At 41.0% G+C, this 22000-nt stretch overlaps 2 protein-coding genes across 2 annotated transcripts; both read right to left on the bottom strand.

Moving 5' to 3' along the window:
- Positions 1 to 998: 998 nt before the first annotated feature.
- Positions 999 to 3005, bottom strand: LOC128572945 (zinc finger protein 724-like; the record flags this gene model as incomplete). The annotated part of the gene is made up of 1 exon (XM_053573099.1): positions 999 to 3005. A coding segment is annotated over one exon (1002 nt), but the record flags the coding sequence as incomplete, so codon positions are not given.
- A 27-nt stretch (positions 3006 to 3032) lies between these two features.
- On the bottom strand, positions 3033 to 21212 carry LOC128572467 (zinc finger protein 98-like; the record flags this gene model as incomplete). The annotated part of the gene is made up of 4 exons (XM_053572524.1): positions 20845 to 21212; positions 7689 to 7815; positions 6840 to 6935; positions 3033 to 3727 (listed from the first exon to the last, which is right to left on the bottom strand). Coding segments are annotated over exons 1-4 (921 nt in total), but the record flags the coding sequence as incomplete, so codon positions are not given.
- Between the last annotated feature and the right edge of the window lie 788 nt (positions 21213 to 22000).

Here is a 22000-nt window from a genome sequence, read left to right as displayed (position 1 = left end):
AGATGCCTGGAGTGTTCTCTCCCCAGATTCATCATGCTCAGTTGCAAGGAAACTGTTACTCGGCCACCATCTTGCTCCTCCTCCAGATATAAGTGTTTAAAAGGACAAAGTTCATAAAGGACTGTACACTCCAGAGAAGAAATACATCTACATTCTCAAGTGGAGAAGGCCCTGGGATTAGTATGATGTTTCCCCTTGCATAGATTTTCCAATTGTATGTTAAGTGGTGTGGCATTAAAATATTCATGATTTTTCTTGGAAATGGGGAAACATTCCAGAATGGAGAGCCCTCCCATTTCTATCCTTGTAATCAAAGGACACTATTTGTCATTGTTATTGTAGAGTATGATAGAATTAGTGTAAATTGTTCTATGTTAATGTAAATAGATCACTTGATCTTACTGTCCTCTTACTTGTATGCCCACTCCAAAGTGCCTTTTATGTGGTCTTGGCCATATCTCCATATTGTGGCCTATCTAATTCTGAGACCCATTTTTGTAGAACAAACATCAGTTTAGTATTGGGAAACCTTCTTGAAATGTAGGCTTTTGTTTCCTTGAAGCCCCCTCTGTTCAATTTGTTCCTTTTAGTATGGACAAAGGATCTCCAGGTATCATGTCCCCATATCTTCTTAGCACTACCTAACAGGGTAAACACAATTTTAAGGTTGTGAGACATGACTGACATTTGTATAGTATTTCTTCCATTGGAATTAGAAAAGCATGAGATATATTTAAAGATATTGTCATACTCTTCACATAAGTAGAATTTCTCTATGAATTCTTTTATGTACTGAAATGAGTAGTGGTTATAGGATTTGACACTTTCCTCTCATTTGTAGGTGATTTCTATGTTATAAATTTTTTACTTATAGAATGATTTAAGCACTAGTTAAACAATTGTCAAGCTCTTCACATCTGTAGACTTTCTCTTCAACATGAATTTTATTATGTACAGAAAACAGTGCATACTGACATGAGGCTTTGCCACATCTTCCGATTGTTACCATTTTTCCTACTATGGTTTCTATTATGTTTACTAAGACTGAAGATCACTGAAAATCTTTGCACATTACAATTCACATTTGTAAGATTTCTCTCCAATGTAAATGTTCTTATGTGTAGTAAGGTTTGAACTCTGGTTAAAGTCGTTGCCACACTGTTTACATTCGTAAGATTTCTCTCCAGTTTGAATTCTTTATTCTTATCATGCTATGAACAACAGGAAAAGGCACTGCCACAGTCTTCAAACGGAGGGTTTCTCTCCTGTGTGAGTTCTTCTATGTACAGAGAGAATTGAACGTGAGTTAGAGTTTGCCACACTGTCCATATTTATAAGGTTTCTCGCCAGAATAAATTTTTAAATGTCTAGAAAGGTTCACAAATTAATTACAGTAAATGCCACATTTTTGACCTTTGTAGAGTGTCTTTCAAGAATGAATACTTTGATGTATGGGAAGGGTTGAGTACAGCGTAAATGCCTTGACACATTCTTCACATTTGTAGAGTTTCTCTCCACAAGAAATTCTGTGATGTTTACTATAAGTTGAACTAAGGTAAAAGGCTTTAGCACACTCTATCAGTTAGTAAGGTTTATGTCCAGAGTGAATTCCTTGATGTACAGAAAGGTTTCAGTCAGTTAAAGGCTTTAACACACTCTTCAAATTTGTAGGGTTTCCCTCCAGACTGAATTCTTTGATGTCTAGAAAAGCTTGTGTAATATTTGAAGGATTTTCCACATTCTTAATATTTATAGGGTATCTCTCCATAGTTAATTCTTTGACATTCAGAAAGGTATGAGTGACTGTTAAAGGCTTTGCCACATTTTTGACATTTGTAGGGATTCTCTCCAGAGTGAATTCTTTGATGTCCAGAAAGGTGTGAGTCGTGCTTAAAGGCTTTGCCACATTCTTAACATTTCTACGGTTTCTCTCCAGAATAAATTCTTTGATGTTTCTAAAGGTATGAGTTCGCTTTAAAGGCTTTGCCACATTCTTGAGATTTCTAGGGTTTCTCTCCAGAGTGCATTTTTTGATGTCTAGAAAGGTGTAAGTTCAGCTGAAAGGCTTTGCCACATGCTTGACATTTGTAGGGCTTCTCTACAGAGTGAATTCTTTGATGTACAGAGAGGTTTGAGTGCTGCTTAAAGGCTTTGCCACATTCTTGACATTTGTAGGGTTTCTCTCCAGAGTGAATTCTTTGATGTTTGGAAAGGATTGAGTACTGGTTAAAGGCTTTGCCACATTCTTGACATTTGTAGGGTTTCTCTCCAGAGTGAATTCTTTGATGTGCAGAAAGGTGTGAGTTCTGGGTAAAGGCTTTGCCACATTCTTGACATTTGTAGCGTTTCTCTCCAGAGTGAATTCTTTGATGTGCAGAAAGGTTTGAGTACCACTTAAAGGCTTTGCCACATTCTTGACATTTGTAGGGTTTCTCTCCACAATGAATTATTTGGTGTTCAGAAAGGTGTGAGTGCTGATTAAACGCTTTGCCACATTCTTGACATTTGTAGGGTTTCTCTCCAGAGTGAATCCTTTGATGTACAGAGAGGCTTGAGTGCTGGTTAAAGGCTTTGCCACATTCTTTACATTTGTAGGGTTTCTCTCCAGAGTGAATTCTTTGATGTGCAGAAAGGTTTGAGTGGCAGTTAAAGGCTTTGCCACATTCTTGACATCTGTAGGGTTTCTCTCCAGAGTGAATTCTTTGATGTGTAGAAAGGTTTGTTTGCCGGTTAAAGGCTTTGCCACATTCCTGACATTTGTATGGTTTCTCTCCAGAATGAATTCTTTGATGTTCAGAAAGGCTTGAGTACTGGGTAAAGGCTTTGTCACATACTTCACATTTGTAGGGTTTCTCTCCAGAGTGAATTCTTTGATGTAGAGAAAGTTGTGAGTGCTGGTTAAAGGCTTTGCCACACTCTTGACATTTGTAGGGTTTCCCTCTAGAATGAATTATTTGATGTCTGGAAAAGCTTGAGTACTGGTTAAAAGCTTTGCCACATTCTTGACATTTGTAGGGTTTCTCTCCAGAGTGAATTCTTTGATGTCTAGAAAGCTCTGAGTGGTATTTAAAGGCTTTGCCACATTCTTCACATCCATAGGGTTTCTCTCCAGAATGAACTTTTTGATGTCTAAAGAGGAGAGTTTGCTGGTTAACGGTTTTGCCACATTCTTCACATTTGAAGAGTTTCTCTCCAGAATCAAGTTTTTTTTGTCCAGAAACGTGTGAGTTTTGCTTGGTGTGTTTGTTACATTCCTTGTAGTTGCAGGTTTTTTCTGCAGTATCAAAATTCTCATGGTTACAATATTTTGAACCATCGCTAAGACATTTGCCATCATTTTCACACTTCTCCAGTTTCTCTCCAGTATGGAATCTTGAACAAGACTGACAAACTTGGCTACCTTTTTTCCATTTGGACTGTTTTTTTCCAATATGAGTTATCTTATGTTCCATAACATGTGAGCAGAAGTTAGAGGCTTTCCCATACCTTTTACAATTAAAACTTTTCTCTAAGGTGTATATCATTGTTTGTCTATTTAGATTTGACAATTGTCTGAAGGTGTTCAAAGAATTACTACATTGGAAGACTTTTCCATAGGTAGCTGTTAAACATTGGTAAAGTCCTGTGTAACATAACTTCTGCTGATCACGCTCAAATACACATTCCCAGTTTTTTGTTAAGTTTAAATTCTCAGAGCCACAGCTTTGATATCTGCTCAGGATCATCTCTGAAAATGAAATATTTGTACCCCACTTTTGTAAAAGGTCCTCAGAAGAATGATTATATAGAGCTGAAAGAAATTTAAGCAACAACAATTCTAAGCACTGGCTTTTTATCAGAATCCAGTAAATATATATTACACACTTGATCTGCAAAATCATGTCAAGAACATTAAGAAGATGCCATAATACAATAGAGAGATGCTAATTATCTTAAAGATAAATAAATGTTGCATGTATACACTGCATTTGGGGAAATTCTCAAAACCAGGTAACTTTCCAGCACAACAGGTAAGCAGAAATAGAGGTAATTGGGCATTGGCTCATGTTTTTAATCCTAGAATTCTGGAAGACTAAGGTGAATGGATCACTTGAGCACAGGTGTTTGAGATCAACCTGGGCAAGAGTGAGACCCCATTTCTCCCACAAATAGAAAAATTAGTCCAGCACAGTGATACATGTCTCTAGTTCCAGCAACTCATGAGGCTGAGGCAAGAAGATCTCCTGCACCCAGAAGATTGAGCTTGTGAGCCCTTACAACAGAGCACTCATTCCAGGGTGACATTTACTCAGTCTGAAATAAATAAATACACACATACATAAATTTGTATGTATGTAAAGGAAAATATCATCAATCATAATAGGAAATGATAAAGGAAAAAAAACATCAATAATAATAATAGTAACAGAGCCAAGTAGAACAAAAAGAAAAGTTTTCCATATTTACCTCACCACAGAATTTATGCCATTTTAATACACAATGGTGAAAATGGAAGTAAACTTCCAAATCCCAGCTTTGTCCTCAAAAGGAAAAGAGTGAAACCTGTGTTGATCCTTCTTGCTTTTAAGGGTGTTTCCAAAGTACATTTGGTTAATCCCATCAGTGAGTGTGCTGGAAGGAATGGTACTATAGTTTGTAAGACAGACTAGACAAGACTAGTAAAGAGAAAATACTATTAAAGCAGCAGAGAGACTACAATGTACCAGACAGATTCAGGTCTAGCAAGTGATGAGAAACTCTTAAGAGGATATGTAGAAAAATGCTTCCATTAAAAAATTAGCACACATTTCTACAGGAAAAATACTGTCCAGATGTACAGTTGTCCCCTTCTTAGTACAACGTGTGTCAGAGTCCTGCAGTATGCAGCCACGTCACAAAGTTTGTGAAAGGTGGCTTTTCTCATCCTCAAATATCAATGAAAGCTTATACCATATACAAAATGTTAGGGAGACATAACCCAAGGAAGTAAAAGAATGACCTGAAATTAACAATAAAAAATACAGATGTCTAAATTAGATGTCTAAATTATCCTACACTTTTAACTGAATAATGCAAAATGCACCAAATAGGAATGACACAGACAACTAAGTAAAATCAGAAAAATGAAGGTACCAAATACAATGAAAATGACTGAGCAGTCTCAACCATAAGGAAAAAGGTATAAAGAATGAAGAAAGCTCATCATACTTTTCCTAGGAGAAACAAAGAGTCCAATAAAAAGAAAGATGAAGATCAAGGATTTGAAAGTTACACACAAGAAGAGAATATTGAAAGCAGCAAGAGAAAATAGATGTGTTATAGCTAAGGATGCTCCATCAGATTACTAGTAGATTAATCAACATGAACCTTTCACATTAAAAGAGTTGGTGAGGCTCAGTGTCTATACCTCAAGTGTCGCAGGAGCCAGCCACATACACCAGAGCTGGTGAGTTCGAATCCAGCCTGGGCTTGCCAGACAGCAATGACAACTAAACCAAAAAATAGCCGGGCATTGTGGCAGGAGCCTGTAGTCCCAGCTACTTGGGAGGCTGAGGCAAGAGAATCTCTTAAGCCCAAGAGTTGGAGGTTGCTGTGAGCTGTGATGCCACAGCACTCTACCCAGGGAGATAGCTTGACACTTTATCTCATATGAAAATAAAAAAAAAAAAAACGGGTGGCTCCTGTGGCTCAAAGGAGTGGGGTGCCAGCTCCATATACCAGAGGTGGTTGGTTCAAACCAGGCCCTGGCCAAAAACTTCAAAAGAAAAAAAAGAAACACTTTTATTCAGACACAGTCTCATTCTGTTGTTCAGGCTACACTTCATAAAATCTGCCTAACTCACAGCAACTTCACACTCCTGGGTGCAAGCAATTCTCTAGTCTCATCTTTACCACAAGCTTCGAGCAGGTGGGACAACACACAACTACTACCATGCCTGGATAATTTTTCTATTTTTAGTAGAGACAGTGTCTCACTCTTGTTTAGGTTGGTCTCACAATCCTTAGCTCCAGCTATCATCCCAATTTGAGTCCCACAGTTCTAGGATTAGAGGTGTCAGCCACCACACCCAGCCTAAAGAATATTAAAAATAATTTCATAAATATACTAAAAAATACACACATATTTCATGTTCTTAAAAGTAATGGAAGAACAGTCAGATCTTGAACTCACATGTAAGCCACAGAAAGTTCTTTAATTCTCACTGTAACCTAGAAGGAATGTCAATGAAAAGTAAGGTCCTTCTGGAAATTAAAACCAAGAATAGGCAGAGTGGCTCTCAACTGCATGCCTAGCACGCTGGGAGTCAAGTTCAGCTCACAAGTTCCAGACTACCCTGAGTAACTTTGAGAACGCCCCTGTACCAAAAAATTAGAAAATCCTTTAGACAGGCAATGTGAACAAATATGTAGTCCCGGCTATTGGGAAGCTGAGGTAGAAAAATCACTTGACACCAGGAGTTTAAGGTTGCTCTGAACTAGGCTGATGTCATGGCACTCTAGTGTGAGGCAGGAGAGTGAGACTCTGTATTAATAAGAAAACAATCAGGCGGTGCCTGTGGCTCAAAGGAGTAGAGTGCCAGCCCCATATACAGAAGGTGGTGATTTCTAACCTGGCCCCAGCCAAAAAATAATAATAATAAAATAATGATAATAAAGAAAGAAATAAGAAAACAATGAAAATAAAAATTAACAAAAAAATAACAGAGATCCCTTTATGTAAGAATAAAGGAAAGAAACTCAGGCTTCTCAGAAATAATTTCCAATGAAGCTGAGCTTCCCTAATCCAATTGTATTGTCTGATTTCCTCCTTGAACTTGGACCTCTGACCTGTGTTACCTGCTTCACTCAATCCAACCTACCTGGGTGCTTGACTAGTGTCTGGTGTGTCTTAATGTTCCAGGGTTCTTTGCTTTGCTCCAGACAAGTGATGAGTTCTGGCTTAGAGACAGCAAGACCTGTATTATTAGAAAAAAAAAAAATTGGAATTCTTTAATTGGCAATCTAATGCATTGGTGAAGTAGAGAAAAGAAAATTTTAGAAGATCCTTAAATAGTACTACAAACAGATTTCCTTACAGAAACTTCAGAATCTTTTTTTTTGTAAAGACGGAGTCTCACTTTATTGCCCTTGGTAGAGTACCGTGGCATCACACAGCTCACAGCAACCTCCAACTTCTGGGTTTAGGTGATTCTCTTGCCCAGCCTCCTGAATAGCTGGAATTAATGGCGCCTGCCACTCACCTGGCTATTCTTTTGTTGCGGTTTCACCGAGGCCGGGTTTAGAACCCACCACCCTCGGTATATGGGGTCGGCGCCCTCCCCACTGAGCCACAGGCACAGCTGAATCTTCAGAACCTCTAAAAAGTACTTAAAGTTGGAACATTCCTAACTTCTCCACTACCAAAACTACTGAAATAAAATTTAGTGCTAGAAATCAGACTTAAAGGTATGAGTAACAATCCAGGCCATGAAATTTCTGAAATTTCCATTAATCTAGTTTATATCCTCCACTAGATTAATCAGCTCAAAGAAGGATAAGATTAATGCCAAAATGAAACAACTCCAATTTTTTCTTTTCTATATCAAGATATCCTAATGTTTTCATAGAAACAAGAACCTGATACTCAGTCAATGAATAAACTCAATAAAAACCTTCTACAAAGAGAGAATATGAATTGTTTAGTGCAGAACTGGAACTATTGTCCTCACCCAGAAAGACCAGGTTTCTGTAGGTCTCTAACATGACTTCCTGATACAAATGCTGCTGAGCAGAGTTTAGGCAGGCCCACTCTTCCATAGAGAATTCAATAGACACATCCTTGAATGTCAACACTCCCTGAAAAACAAACATATTTACCAAGAAAACACAGAGATATGGAATTTCACCTTTTTTTTAGACAGAGTCCCAAGCTGTCGCCCTGAGTAGAGTGCAGCAACCTCAAACTCTTGGGCTTAAGTGATTCTCTTGCCTCAGCCTCCTAGCTGGCAGTACAGGTGCACGCCACAATACCTGGCTATGTTTTTGTTGTATTGTTGTTTAGCTGGCCCAGGCTGGGTTCAAACCCACCAGCCTGGGTGTTTGTGGCCAGTGACATAACCCTGTGCAACAGGCACCAAGCCATAAATTTCACTTTTAGTTAAATGAGTAGAGAATTTCGCTGACTTATAAGAGTAGATGCAATTACCTAATAGGTATAGATGAGCTATATTCCCTCATTTGTTGTCAAAAACTGAAGAAAGGGATAGAATGACATCCACAAAATGCTGTACACATCATACATTTTTGGTTGACGCAGTAGAAATAAAAGGCCACCAATACAGGCATGTGTAATTCTGTGCCTTATTTACATCATATGTTATAATGTTTTTTATATGACAATGTCATGGTGAAATAAATGGTAACTTTAAAGTTTGAATGTGTACAAGAACTGGAGATCTTCAAAAAATGCAGATTATTATTCAGACAATATGGAGTGATGATTCCATTTCTAAATTTCCAACCAGCTCAACAGGAATGACAATGCTTCAGTCCCATGATAATATTTTTGTCAAACGTGCAGTGAACTGCAGACACTAGATTTATCCCAGTTGATTCCTGAACCAGTGAACAAAGATGACAACCTTTACTTTCCAAAGAAAGGTATATGGAAGAGAATCTAAGAATAAAGGGGTGTATTCTCAATAAATGTTTTCATTTGCTCATATTAGTTGATAATCTCCCCCAACTACTTAAGAATACAAAAGATATACAAAACCCCACAATGGAATATGTGTCCAAGAGCACTGTAACTGAGTGAATAAAATTAACATTAACTGTAACAGGACAAATTAGTATCAGGTGCTGATTCACAAATGCAAGCCCAACTGATAGTACTGGCCAGAAAAAGTCAATCATAATCAGATAAAAACTACTTGAGAAAAACCTCGTCTTGGCAAAGTTCCAGTTACAGATATCTGGCATGTCTTCTAATCTCTAATCTTGTCTTTTTTTTTTTTTTTTTGTAGAGACAGAGTCTCACTTTATGGCCCTCTGTAGAGTGCCGTGGCCTCACACAGCTCACAGCAACCTCCAACTCCTGGGCTTAAGCAATTCTCTTGCCTCAGCCTCCCGAGCAGCTGGGACTACAGGCGCCCGCCACAACGCCCGGCTATCTAATCTTGTCTTTAAATAGCCTTCTTTACCAACTCAGAAAGCAACTTTTTTCTAATTATTCTGGTTTTGAGAACTTTGAATTATTCTAGGTAGTTAATGCCATCTTATGTAAAAGTGCATGAACATCATCCTATGTTACATAGAACCGGTGGAGCTTCCAGATGGAAGTTAAACAGTACATATTCCCCTTTTCTGATACTATCCAGTGACCCAACCTCATCCACAATGAAAATCTTGGATGTAAAAGTTTGCAGAGTCTGAGAACATGATGTTGCATTAACACAACACACAGCCTCAAGCTGTCACCCTGGATAGAGTGCTGTGGCATCACAGCTCACAGCACCTTCAACATGGGCTCATGCGACTCTCTTGCCTCTGCCTCCCAAGTTGCTGGGACTACAGGCTCCCACCACAACGCCCAGCTATTTTTTGGTTGCAGCCATCATTGTTGTTTGGTGAGCCCAGGCTGGATTCAAACTTGCCACCTCAGGTGTATGTGTCTGGCACCTTAGCACTTGAGCCACAGGCACCAAGCCTAATTTCCTTCTCAGGTGAGATTATATGGACACATTACTCCTGCATCTTGACAATATGCCTTTAAAAGCATCAGCACAAACTCTTCACCTGCTATGACCATATCCACAGGCACAGAAATCTTGAAGTACAGAAAAAAATTGTACCCTTTCCTATTCTTTATCAGGAGACAGAGTCAGGAAGAAGGAGGTTCCATATAAAAACCAAAATGTGAGTTTCTAATTTCGTGGCCTCCAGTGCCCTCCCTTGCCAGTAATTTCTGCTACGGAAATGAGAATATGGGCCCTCTGACCTTGTTCTGGAAAAAAATAAATAAACTCCACTGTCTTAAATGTATCTGGAAACCCTCATGCTTGACATTGGCCTTTCTTTAGCATCACAGGGGGTCACATGGATAACACCAGCCACACTAATAGAATCTGTTGGCAGGCAGAATCGCAGATGATGGTATTTCTTCAAAATGGCCACAGAATCCTACCTGGAAGCCTGGGCTGAGAAACACTTAGCTAAGCATTGCCTCTCAGGCTTCAGTATGCATACAAGATATTTCTTAGTATGCCCCGTCTAAGTGTCTGATTCAATAATAGCAGCAGTTGGTGGCGCCTGTGGCTCAAGGAGTAGGGCGCCGGTCCCATATGCCGGAGGTGGCAGGTTCAAACCCAGCCCCAGCCAAAAAAAAAAAAATCACAAAAAAACAAAATAATAGCAGCAGTTATTCTACCTTCAAACAAATAATCAGTTTTATTTCACAATGCCTATTTATGTCCTTCCTTAAGAATTTTAGAAAGGCCAGCCAGATGATTCAAGCCTGTAGTCCCAGCACTCTTGTGGGCCCAAGGCGGGTGGCTTGTCTGAGCTCAGGAGTACCAGACCAGCCTGAACGAGATTGTGACCCTGTCTCTACAATTGCTGGGCATTATGGCAGGTGCCTGGAGTCCAAGCTACTTGGGAAGGTGAGGCCATAGGATGGCTTGAGCCCAGGAGTTTTAGTTTGCTGTGAGCGGTGATGCCACAACACTCTATGGAGCGTGACTAAGTGACACTCTGTCTCATAAAATAAAAACTGCAGGAAGAGTTTTGACCATTCATTATAACAACAACATTACACAACTCCCCATGAAGGAAAATAGTAAGCAGTTAACCCCCTTTTCTGTTTTGGTCTACCTGATGTCAGCCAGACTGCCAGATGGCAAGAAACCCATTTCACTGAGATATGGTTTCCAAAGCTCCTTTCCCCTTTCACCACCTTCTGGTCAGCTCAGGAACGTGAGGTGCTCTTTGTAACATTAATCAGCCATCTCCTCACATTGCTCTTGAATAAACTGATTTTCTTTTACCAACTCTTGCATTGGGACTTTGCTGTTTCAGGAGGAAATAGTCAATCTTGAGTTTGGTTAAAAATTTGCAGGTTTTGAGTGAGTCTAGGAAGTGGCTTCTTTAACAATTCCCCCTACTTCTTCTGTTACTTTTTCTGGACTAAAGCAGCACTCAGCTAGACAAAGCAAACGCCACAGAGTCCCTTCTGCTCAACACTTTCTAACAGAACAAATAACTGGTTCAAGGAAGACCACCAATCACAATCTTGAAACAGGACAGAGTTTACTGGCACTTTAAAGTCTCCAGTGGTCAAAGAAGGCAGCAGTGTCTGAGGAAGAACTCAGAATTTGGACCTGCAGTTTTGATCTTGCACTGGTAGGATGCAGCTAGTGTCCTATGTACATTCATGAGAATTAGAGAAACATAAAAATGGCAATGAGAACATTCTCAGGTATACTCAATGCACATTTGTCATCCACGTTCAGCTTCTGGCCTTCTAGTCTCGGGATTGGATTTAGGTCTGAAGATAATCAGGATAATTGAAAGACAGAGACACAATGCCTGATTGCTGCCCTATAAAAGGAGTTTGTAAAAATTTACTGGTTGTCCCCAAAAGTCACCATACATAAGGAACATTCAAAATTGTAGCTAAATATACTTTTATAAAATATTGATTATAAAATATTAAAAAGAGATGGAAAGATACAGAGAATAATCTATAAATATTTTGTAAATTTTGTTGTAAATAAAAGTATGTATAGCCAGGTCCAGTGTATCACTAATGTAATCCCAGCACTTGAGAGGCTGAGGCAGGTAGATTGACTGAGCTCACAGGTTGGAGACATGCCTGAGCCAGAGTAGGTGAGACCATGTCACTGAACAATAGTTGAGTGTTGTGGCATGCAGCTCATGTCCCAGCTGCTTGGAGGCTTAGGCAAGAGAATCACTTGAGCCCAAGACTTTGAAATTGCTGTGAGATGTGAAGCCATGGCACTCTACCCAGTAACAAAGTGAGACTCGATCTCCAAAAAAAAAGTGAATGGGTTGGGCGTGGTGGCTCACACCTGTAGTCCCAGCACTGTGGGAGGCTGAGGGGGGTGGATTGTCTAAGCTCAGAGGTTCAAGACCCATATGAGCAGCAGTGAGCCAGAGTAAGACCCCGTCTCTACTAACAACATCAAAAACAGCCAGCACTGCAGGAGAAAGAAGAAAATCAACAAAAAAGGAATACTTCAAAAAACAAATAAGAATGAACACGCACACTGAAATTAAAAAAAAAAAAAATTAAAAAAAAAGTGAATGGCTCAACCTCCTACCCTACACAGGGATGTATCACCTGGGAAAGTTAAATGACCCAACCCCTACGTTTCCTACAGATGTCCAACCCCAAAAAGGGAAGGCCCCAACACCCAAATTCCTGACCTTTAACCCCCTCCCTTCACCATTACCTACATGTAGATTTCTTCCCTGTTGGAAATCCTACCCAACCCTCACCCAAGTGGAATAAAGTCAATTTTATTGAAAATATAAATAGTATATTTAGCTATAATTTTCCTTTTCCCCTATGTATAGTGACTGTAGTGGCAAATTTTGGCACACCACAAAGTATAACTACTCAAGAAGGGTGATTGAAAATTGGCAGTGGGACCTTTGTTCCTTCATTATTTGGGACAGCATGTAATTTGCTGTGCTGAGAGAGGATACCCAGGAAGAGTGAGGTCTAGGAGAACAGAGATCTTCTCAAGGAGACCCCAAGGATACACCTGCGGGGTCCTCCCCATGGTGACTCAGGTCTTAGGAATTTATAGAAACTTAACTCTCTGGAACCCAGAAATTTCCACTTCTGTGAAATCCTGTAGTCCTGTTGGGGCAGGAACAGCTTCTCCTGCTTTATTCAAATTGACCAAAAAGAAAGGAACAATGGGCAGGAAGGTTTTGACTGGGGATGAAAAGGAGAAGACAGAGCAAGTCGGGGAGCATGGCCATTTTGAATTCTTGTGAGCCTCCTTCTGGCAATTGAAATAAAGCCTTTCCTCTTATAAACAGGGTGTTTGGGTGCTCTTTCTTTCCATTGGGGCTCCCTGTGTGGATGCTACTGGGTGGAGAAAGGACCAATTCAGCAAGTCTTCAAGGAGTCAAACAACCTGCACTGGGAGACATATAAGACAAGGTAGGATAGTTACCAGATGCCCACCATTTGGGAGGAAGCTGGGGTCCGATCAATCCCAGGTCTGGTGAGAGGTGTATTAGAGTGTGAGGATGTGGTGTGACTGGAATAAACTCAGAGGGTGGGGTTGGACCTCCCCTCAGAGGGCCTACAAGAGTGGTGATTCCACCTCCTATCAGTAAGTGGTAGTTTGAGTGGGAAATCAAGGATGCCCAGGTTAGGAAAAGGTTTGGAATTGTGTGCATGTGAGTGCTTGGAGACTGACAGAGACAGGTAACAATAGGTGGGGTTTAGTGCCTCCCCTTCACAGGGCAAAACGATTGTGCTAGTGGCCCCCTTTTCTCTGCTCCAACATCGTCCCCTGTCTATTCTGAGAGAAACTGGAAGTTCCAGGTTTCCTGTTTCCATCTCAGACACAGGCCTAGTCCTTGGCAGCCACGTGACCATGTGAGACTTATGGGTAAATGAAAAGACATCAGAAAGAATGACTGTGTTGTGGTTTTGTTACTGGAATTTCTTTCTTTTTTCTTTTTTTTTTTTGAGACAGAGCGTCAAGCTGTCGCCCAGGGTAAAGTGCTGTGGCATCATCACTCACATCAACCTCCAACTCCTGGGCTTAAGTGAATCTCTTGTCTCAGCCTCCCAATTAGCTGGGACCACAGGTGCCCACCACAACGCTGAGCTATTTTTTGGTTGCAGCCGTCATTGTTGTTTGGTGGATCCTGGCTGGATTCCAACCCACCAGCTCAGGTATATGTGGCTGGCGCCTTAGCTGTTTGAGCCACAGGTGCCAAGCCTGGAATTTCTTTATTCAGTGAGTCCTTGATCTCAGGGATTTGAGAATTGAGCCCAAGCAGTGCAGATCAGTGATAAAATAGGATTTTGTTGGAGGAAGGGGCATGCAGAGGAAGTGGAGAGCACCAAAGAGGGTAGGCCCAAGTCAGAGGTCTCCTGCACGGATCCTTTGTCTAGGGGTAAATAATTGGCCCTGAAAGATATTTGGCCAGTGCCTGGTAGAAGGAAAAAACCTTTATGAGCTGAAAGAGAATTTTAACAAATAAATGAATGCAGTCCCTGCCCTTGGGCTAAGTTATTAGGTCTTTGCAGTTTTTCTTTAGGGAGGGGATCTGGGTGTGTGGTCCCTACTCAGGGTGGAGTCATCTAAAACTTTATGGGCTGCTTTGTTCATGAGCTTGCTAGAGCTCATAGGGCATGCTCTGCTGTGTGTGGCGGGTTTGTGCCTAGCTGGGAGTCGAACTCACCTGATATCAATATCAACAAAACCCTATGTCAAATGCTATGTTTCACAAAATGTCTCTCATTTGTAAAATCTAATAATTTGGTTGATTGGGTAATTGAGTCTTTGTCAAAGTGTAAGATTCTTGCTTTTTAAACCTTTAATTATCAGTCTAGCCTACTGAATAATTAACTTCATAAAAAACTGTGATCTTGTTTTGTGAAAAGTGGGGTTTTGAACGTGAGAGACGTTAGATAGAAAGGAAGATGGCAGTGTGTAAGAAAAGGATATCGTGTGGTAAATTTTGTCCTAAAACAGAATGGTTATATCAGAAAGTGATAGGCAGGGCAATCCAGAAGGTTCATGTTTGTAGATTGTCTGTGCAGGTTAAATGAAACTCATAAAAGGGCATTTGTGAAGGTATTTACATGTGATCCAGTTGACTGTGTATTTCCTTTAGAATCTTTTGGCTTGTAATCTTGCTTGAACAAATAAATGTTTTAAGCCTTTGATATTTGACAAACTTTCCAAAATAAAAACTCAAATTCATTCTTTTTGATAAATCAAGACCACTGAAAATCTGAGAAAGACATATTAGGCTTAACTGGTTTGTTGAAAATGTATAGGAAACATTGTCAAATCTGACACTATGGTTAATTTTGTACAGATTATGTTTATATGTATTTTCCAATATTTTATTTTATTTATTTATTTTTTTTGTAGAGACAGAGTCTCACTTTATCGCCCTCGGTAGAGTGCCACAGCACTCAGACAGCTCACAGCAACCTCCAACTCCTGGGCTTAAGTGATTCTCTTGCCTCAGCCTCCCAAGTAGCTGGGACTACAGGCGCCACCACAACGCCCAGCTATTTTTTGGTTGCAGTTCAGCCAGGGCCGGGTTTGAACCCGCCACCCTCGGTATATGGGGCCGGCGCCTTAACAACTGCGCCACAGGCGCCTCCCGTATTTTCCAATATTTTAAAATATTGGTCTGTATTAGCATACATGGTCAATAATAGTTTGAATTTAACTCAGAAAGTACTATTTTTTTGTTTTTCAGAGACAGAGTCTCACTTTATTGCGCAGAGTAGAGTGCTGTGGCGTTACAGCTGACAGCAACCTCCAACTCCTGGGCTGATGCGATTGCATTGCCTCAAGCCTCCTGAGTAGCTGAAACTATAGGAGGCTGCCACAACACCCGGCTATTTTTTTGTTGCAGTTTGGCCAGGCCCAGCCCAAACCTACCACCCTTGGCATATGGGGCTGGTGCCCTACACACTCAGCCACAGGTTTCGCCCACAGAAAGCATATTTTATACCTGCCTGAGTCCAAACTTTGTCCTTCAAAAGAAATATTAGAAGAGGCTGATAAATTCTCTCAAACTCAAATTTCTGATGTCTTTGGAAGTTTGAAGGTGCACCGTTCTCAGCAACCCAGAAAAGTGGCTTTGTCTCATATGTGCTCCTTGTGGTATGAGAACCTAAGACGGGAAAATTGCATTCTCGGCTATAAGCAAGACTGGGGGTTAATTCCTCCCTGCTTGCTAAAATAGCAGAGATACAGGGGTTAATTTTTCCCTGCTTGCTGAAAAGTCCTTGAGAAATGATTCCCTGAGGTCCCCGCCAAGTCACCAAGTGATAGCTGGAGATTTTAGCACCAGTCTGGAGCTGAACTGTTGCTCTTCATTTCCTAACTTCAAATTACAGAAAAGTTTCATTTAACCTTTTAAGGAGGTAGGCAACAGAACAGACAGCCTGGTGTCCTTGTAGTTTATCTTTAAGTTAAATGCTCTAGACTTAAAAATGGCATGTACATGCTTTGTAACATTTATGCTGAAGAGAAATTTTTATGGCAGTCTCAATTAATGCTTTTGTTCTTTATTTTTACTTATTCTTATCTGATGGGTTTGGATATATAATACTGCAAATAAGGATAAACAATCGCTGTAGGCCTGAGCAAGCCTCGGTCTTCCCTTAATAAATCATTCTGTCTGCAGTGATATCTCTTGTGTCATTGATTGGGCTGTGGACAGGAACAGAAGTTAAGTGTCTTCGGCCTACAAGCAAACTGCTAGAACTGTAATTAGAAAGCTAACATGTTGGGGCGGCACATGTGACACAGTGAGTAGGATGCTGGGACACATACACTGAGGGTGACAAGTTCAAACCCAGCCCCGGCAAAACTGCAATAAAAAAATAGCCAGGCCTTGGGGCAGGCGCCTGTAGTCCCAGCTACTTGGGAGGCAGAGGCAGGGGAATCACTTAAGCCCAGGAGTTGGAGGTTGCTGTGAGCTGCGATACCACAGCACTCTGCCCAGGGCAACAGCTTGAGGCTCTGTCTCAAAAAAAAAAAAAAAAAAAAAAGTATATGGCATACCTCCAAGGTGAGGGGAACATCTACAACATGGACTTAACCATACAAACACAAACCATGTAACTTATCATTTCTACCCTCATTTTAATCTAAAATTTACAAAGAGAGAGGAGATGCAAAAAACAAAAACCACTGATAAGTATTTTCATTGTTTAAATACCTATTTTGGACCCAGTGTCTTACTCTATTGCCTCAAACTAGAGTGCAGGAATGTCATAGCTCACAGCAACCTCAAACTCCTGGGCTCAAACAATCTTCAGGTCTCAGTCTCCCAAGTAACTGGGACTACAGCTCTCCCCCCCACCCAACAACACTGGCTACTTCTTATATTCTTAGTAGAGACACAGTGTTGCTCTTTCTCATTCTGATCTCCAACTCTTGAGCTAGAGCAATCCACTCACCTCAGCCTTCCAGAGAGATAGGATGGTAGACCTGAGCCTTGGCACTCGGCCTCTTTTAATATATGAAAACATCATTTTCATTTCTCAAAAAGTATATATACATATCTGTATATAGATATGTACATAGAAACACACACAGACAAAAATTTATTGTTTTTCAGGAAATATTAAATTCTCTCAGCCTGTCTCCTTTCTCTTGCCTCCAGCTTCCTCACCTCCATGGATTTCTGTTTTCACAAACCATTAATAAACCCAACAAATCAAGCAAAAGAAAATGGAAATTCTTTTTCTTTACATTTTCTGAGCTATTTTGCCTTTCAGTTTTTGTTCCTTTATGGCTCCAGTGATTCATGAGTGTCCCACATGGAACTATGAACAATCACTGCAAAGTATGGAAAACACCTAGAAAAATGTTTATCTTCAACCTTTGCTGAGGAGAAATGGACACACCGTTCACAGTCACACATGCTGTGAAATCAGCTGCATTAACTCCCTACTCCGCTTAAATCCAGACACCCATTTGACCTCAGCCTGGACATTCTTCCTTGCTTTCTTTGGGATACTACACTTTGTCTTTTGCTTTCTTTTTCCACTCCTATCTTCTCCTCACTCACGACCAGCTCTCTGCTCTTTCTAATGGCTTCCACCTGCTGTCTAATATAAAACAACCTTATACTTTTGTATCCTAATCTTGACCTAAAGAAACTCTTCTGTCACCCTATGTGCAGGACCCACTGAACAAATGAGCTTTTTCACACCTCTTGAAAGCACATGTAGTAAGAAGATGATGTCAGCCGGCTAGAGCCTAGAGGACAGAGTCTGGTGGTTTTAGGTCCCATGTGACCTTCCTACCTGTCTCTCATCCTTGTTGTTTTTAAAGTTAGCTCCCACCCTAAAGATGCCTATCTTGAATAGTTGGGGATCTTAACTTTCGAATTAAAAATGTGATAAACTGTCACAAGGTTGTGACATATTATTTAAAATAAGGTGCTGGCATGTGCAGCTCCCATGAGGTAAAGTCAAGCACCACTGAGGCCCTGGGGTGCACAGACACTGGCTGAGACGATGGCCACTGATGCTCAGCCAGCTGAGAGAGGGCCAAGAGCCAGTGTTCTGAGCACCCTCTGCAGTCGCACTCCTGGGCCTTCCTGGGCCTCCAGGGCCCCTGTTCCCAACATGTCCACCGGCCTCCTTCCCTTCCCTGCAACTCCAGCAACAAAGAAAAGTAGTGGAAGAAAGAGCTGCGAGGCTGGGTGGCCCGTCCTAGCAGAGGAAGGAGGAATAGAGGAATAGAGTTATGGACACCCTGGAAATCGGGCAGGCTTCTGGAGGAAAAGGGCTGTTCACTGGCAGCAGCAGCATTGGCATGGCAATACCTAACCACCTATATGATGCACACAACCTCTCCAAATCTGAGATGGCCACACCTCAGCTTATCATGATGACAAATGTGGCTTCAACTGGGGAAGTAAATGGTAGCTGCTGTGATTACCTCTGCCATAGCCCATGTGTGGATTTCTCCCGGGTCAGGAATCTCAGCCCCCCTGTAATTGAGGTGGAATAAAGGCTAAGTTAACGGCATGAACTGGATCTCCCTTTTCCTTTCATCTCGCCTCTGGTAATGATTTTATCCTTGGGTCCGGAACTTTTCACTAAATACATACCAACAATAGCTATTGGACTCAATCTGAAAATCAGTCCACTGGCCTGTGCCATCGTCAAGGCCCTTAATACAACTTCTCAAGCCAAAAACACTCTGAGCATTGAATTAAAAGAAGTATGAGAAGCTATACTAAAACATCAAGCAGCCATTATTGATTATTAAAACACATAGATGTAAAAACTTTAAAATCTATATACTGCTTCAATTTATTTAACAGTTCCCAACTCATTAAAAACAAGTAAACATGTATAAAAGACAGTCCAAAGAAACAAGTCTTTTCAGAATATCCAATACTTCCTATCTAAAGAATTGTCATAATTACTGAAAATTACCTGTCTGCACCTTTATAGTTATTCTTATGTCATATATTATTAACTTCTTAATTAGTTACACAATACAATATATACCATTCATATGTACCCGCTGTTTCACAAATTTCTTTTTCGTTTTTTAAATTTTATTTTAGACAGAGTCTCACTTTGTCATCATCTGTTGAGTGCCTGGCGTCACAGGTCACAGCAACCTCAAACTTTTGGGCTGAAGTGATTCTCTTGCCTCAGACTCCGAAGTAGCTGGGATTATAGGTGCTGGCTATAATGCCTGGCTTTTTTCTTTTTTTTTTTTAGAGATGAGGTGTAGCTCTGGCTCTCACTGGTCTCAAACTCATGAACTCAGGCAATCCACCAGCCTTGGCCTCCCAGAGTGCTAGGATTACAGACCTCAGCCACCTTGCTCAGCCTTGTTTCACAAATTTCTTTTTCTTTCTTTCTTTCTTTCTTTTTTTTTTTTTTTTTTTTTTGAGGCAGAGCCTCAAGCTGTCACCCTGGGTAGAGTGCTGTAGCATCACAGCTCACAGCAACCTCAAACTCCAGGGCTCAAGCGATTCTCCTGCTTCCGCCTCCTAAGTAGCTAGGACTACAGGCACCCACCACAAGGCCCAGCTATTTTTTGGTTATAGTTGTCATTGTTGTTTGGCGGGAATGGGCTGGATTCGAACTGGCCAGCTCAGGTGTATGTGGCTGGCGCCTTAGCTGCTTGAGCCACAGGCGCGGAGCTTGTTTTACAAATTTCAAAAACAAAATTAACCAGCACAGCCTGTATATCAATTTAACTAACCATAACAAATTTAAAATTATGTAAAATTATTTTCATTTTAAATCAATTTCATAGATGTGAAAATAAATAAAATTAGAGAATATTGTAGACACAGACACCCCCACAACCTTTCTTAGCTATTTCTGAACTGAGAATTCACTTTAAAACGTAGGAAGAGGAAGTCAGTCAAACAAGCCAAACCAAAAATAGGGAATAAAGATAATAATCTTGAGATTAAAAAAAAAAAAACGAGGAAATAATGAGGCACTATAGAACAAGTTAATAGCATGTTTAATGATGTTTTATTGATGATGATATTTGATTAGATTTTTGTATGTATTTAACTTGCCTACATGTTACTAACATAAATATATTTCTAGCATACTTGCAAAATTATTCTCTATATAAATTATTAAAATTTGTTACATAGAAAAAACAGTATTTAACTCCCGGTCCTCGTGTTTAACTACAAGGACAAGCAATCCAGCCACTTCCGGTTCCGCAACAGAGTGTGCCACCTCGACGGGACCTCAGTTTGTTTAACAAAAGAATGGAGAGGCTGAGGGCCCCACAGACTACAGCCACTCTCATGAACAAACCCACACACTCAGTTGGAATTCTTTCCTGAGGATCCTTCCACTGTCGCCAGGAGGGAGGGATGCCGGGCACTGCAGGCACACAGCTGCTCAAAGAGCTCTGGGCTGTGGTGCAACTAGCAGCTTCAGAAACGCTTGGAACAACAGAGTCCCAACTCCCTGCCCTACTCCTCCTTATGCCAACTGGGCTTCGTGGGCCAAGGGGTGCCAGTGGCAATCTTTAGTCTGAAGACTCTAAAACTGAAGGGAAATTACCGGTCCCGCCACAGCCACTTCTGGTTCCAACCACGCCCCTCCCCCTCTCAGGACACCCAGTCTCCTATGCTCACCATTTCCCAGCTCCTGGGATGTCCCGGTGTCCTCCCTACAGATCTCCCAGTACCTGCAGGTCACAGGGTGACAGAGGCTGCTGCACAGACACTTGGGATCTCCAGGAAATGGAACAGCTGAAGAGGAGGCCTCACATCAGAGTCCAACTCAAGAAACAAAAGCTGCGCAGAAACCCGGGTGCCACCTTCTTCTTTCTGGCTGTGCATCTGATTGGACAGTTCATATTGGAGCATCCCTGATTGGATAGGGACTAAGAGCACACCTCTTTGACTTTGAGTGACAGGAATGCTATCAAACAAGAGGCTGGAAGAGGCATCCAACTATGCTAATAGAATCTTCCCCACAACAGTTTTTCTTTTCTTTCTTTCTTTTTTTTTTTTTAATTAAGGGCGGGGTCATGACTTTATTCATCTGGATATTCCAGGTCCACCGTGCTTGTCAGACTGTAACTGTTTAACAAATTTCGACAAAAGGAATGAAACTCTATTTCCTGGGTGTTTTGTCTGTGCGAGGCTTGGGCCCCTATTATTTAAATAGGAGTTAGACTCTGCTGTGAAGGTGTTTTCAATACACTTGGCGATGTCTAGGTAAAAACAAGCACACAAAAAACTCAGTAACCGGGCGGGGCCAGTGGCTCAGTGGGTAGGGCGCCGGCCCCCAAATAATGAGGGTGGCGGGTTCCAACCTGGCCCCAACCAGCTAAAACAGCAGTGACAACAGCAACAAAAAATAGCTGGGCGTTGTCGCGGGCGCCTGTAGGAGGCTGAGGCAAGAGAATCACCTAAGCCCAAGAATTGGAGTTGCTGTGAGCTGTGATGGCTCACTCACAGCCAAAAAGTGAGACTCTGTCTCACAAAAAAAAAAAAAAAAAAAAGAAAAGAAAGTGACCTCGTTTATATCTATATTCCTTACCTTTTAAAAACTGCAACAGTCACGTTTAATCACTTCTTCTTTTAAGCACAGCCCACTTTTTAGAAACAAAACACATTAGATGCTGAGTGAAAATTGCCTCAATCTACTCCATTCTCCCTTTCATCTACCATTATAGCCCTTTTTTCAAACGATGCATTACTTTTAATAACCCTTGCTGTTTTTCCAGCAATTCAGGCACAGACCCGGCACCCCTTTACAACAGTCTTTCAAACTCCTGCCACA

This window comes from Nycticebus coucang, chromosome 20 (genome assembly GCF_027406575.1).
Source record: "Nycticebus coucang isolate mNycCou1 chromosome 20, mNycCou1.pri, whole genome shotgun sequence".
In the NCBI taxonomy this organism is placed as follows: domain Eukaryota; kingdom Metazoa; phylum Chordata; class Mammalia; order Primates; family Lorisidae; genus Nycticebus; species Nycticebus coucang.
This window is presented reverse-complemented; position numbering and strand designations above follow the sequence as displayed.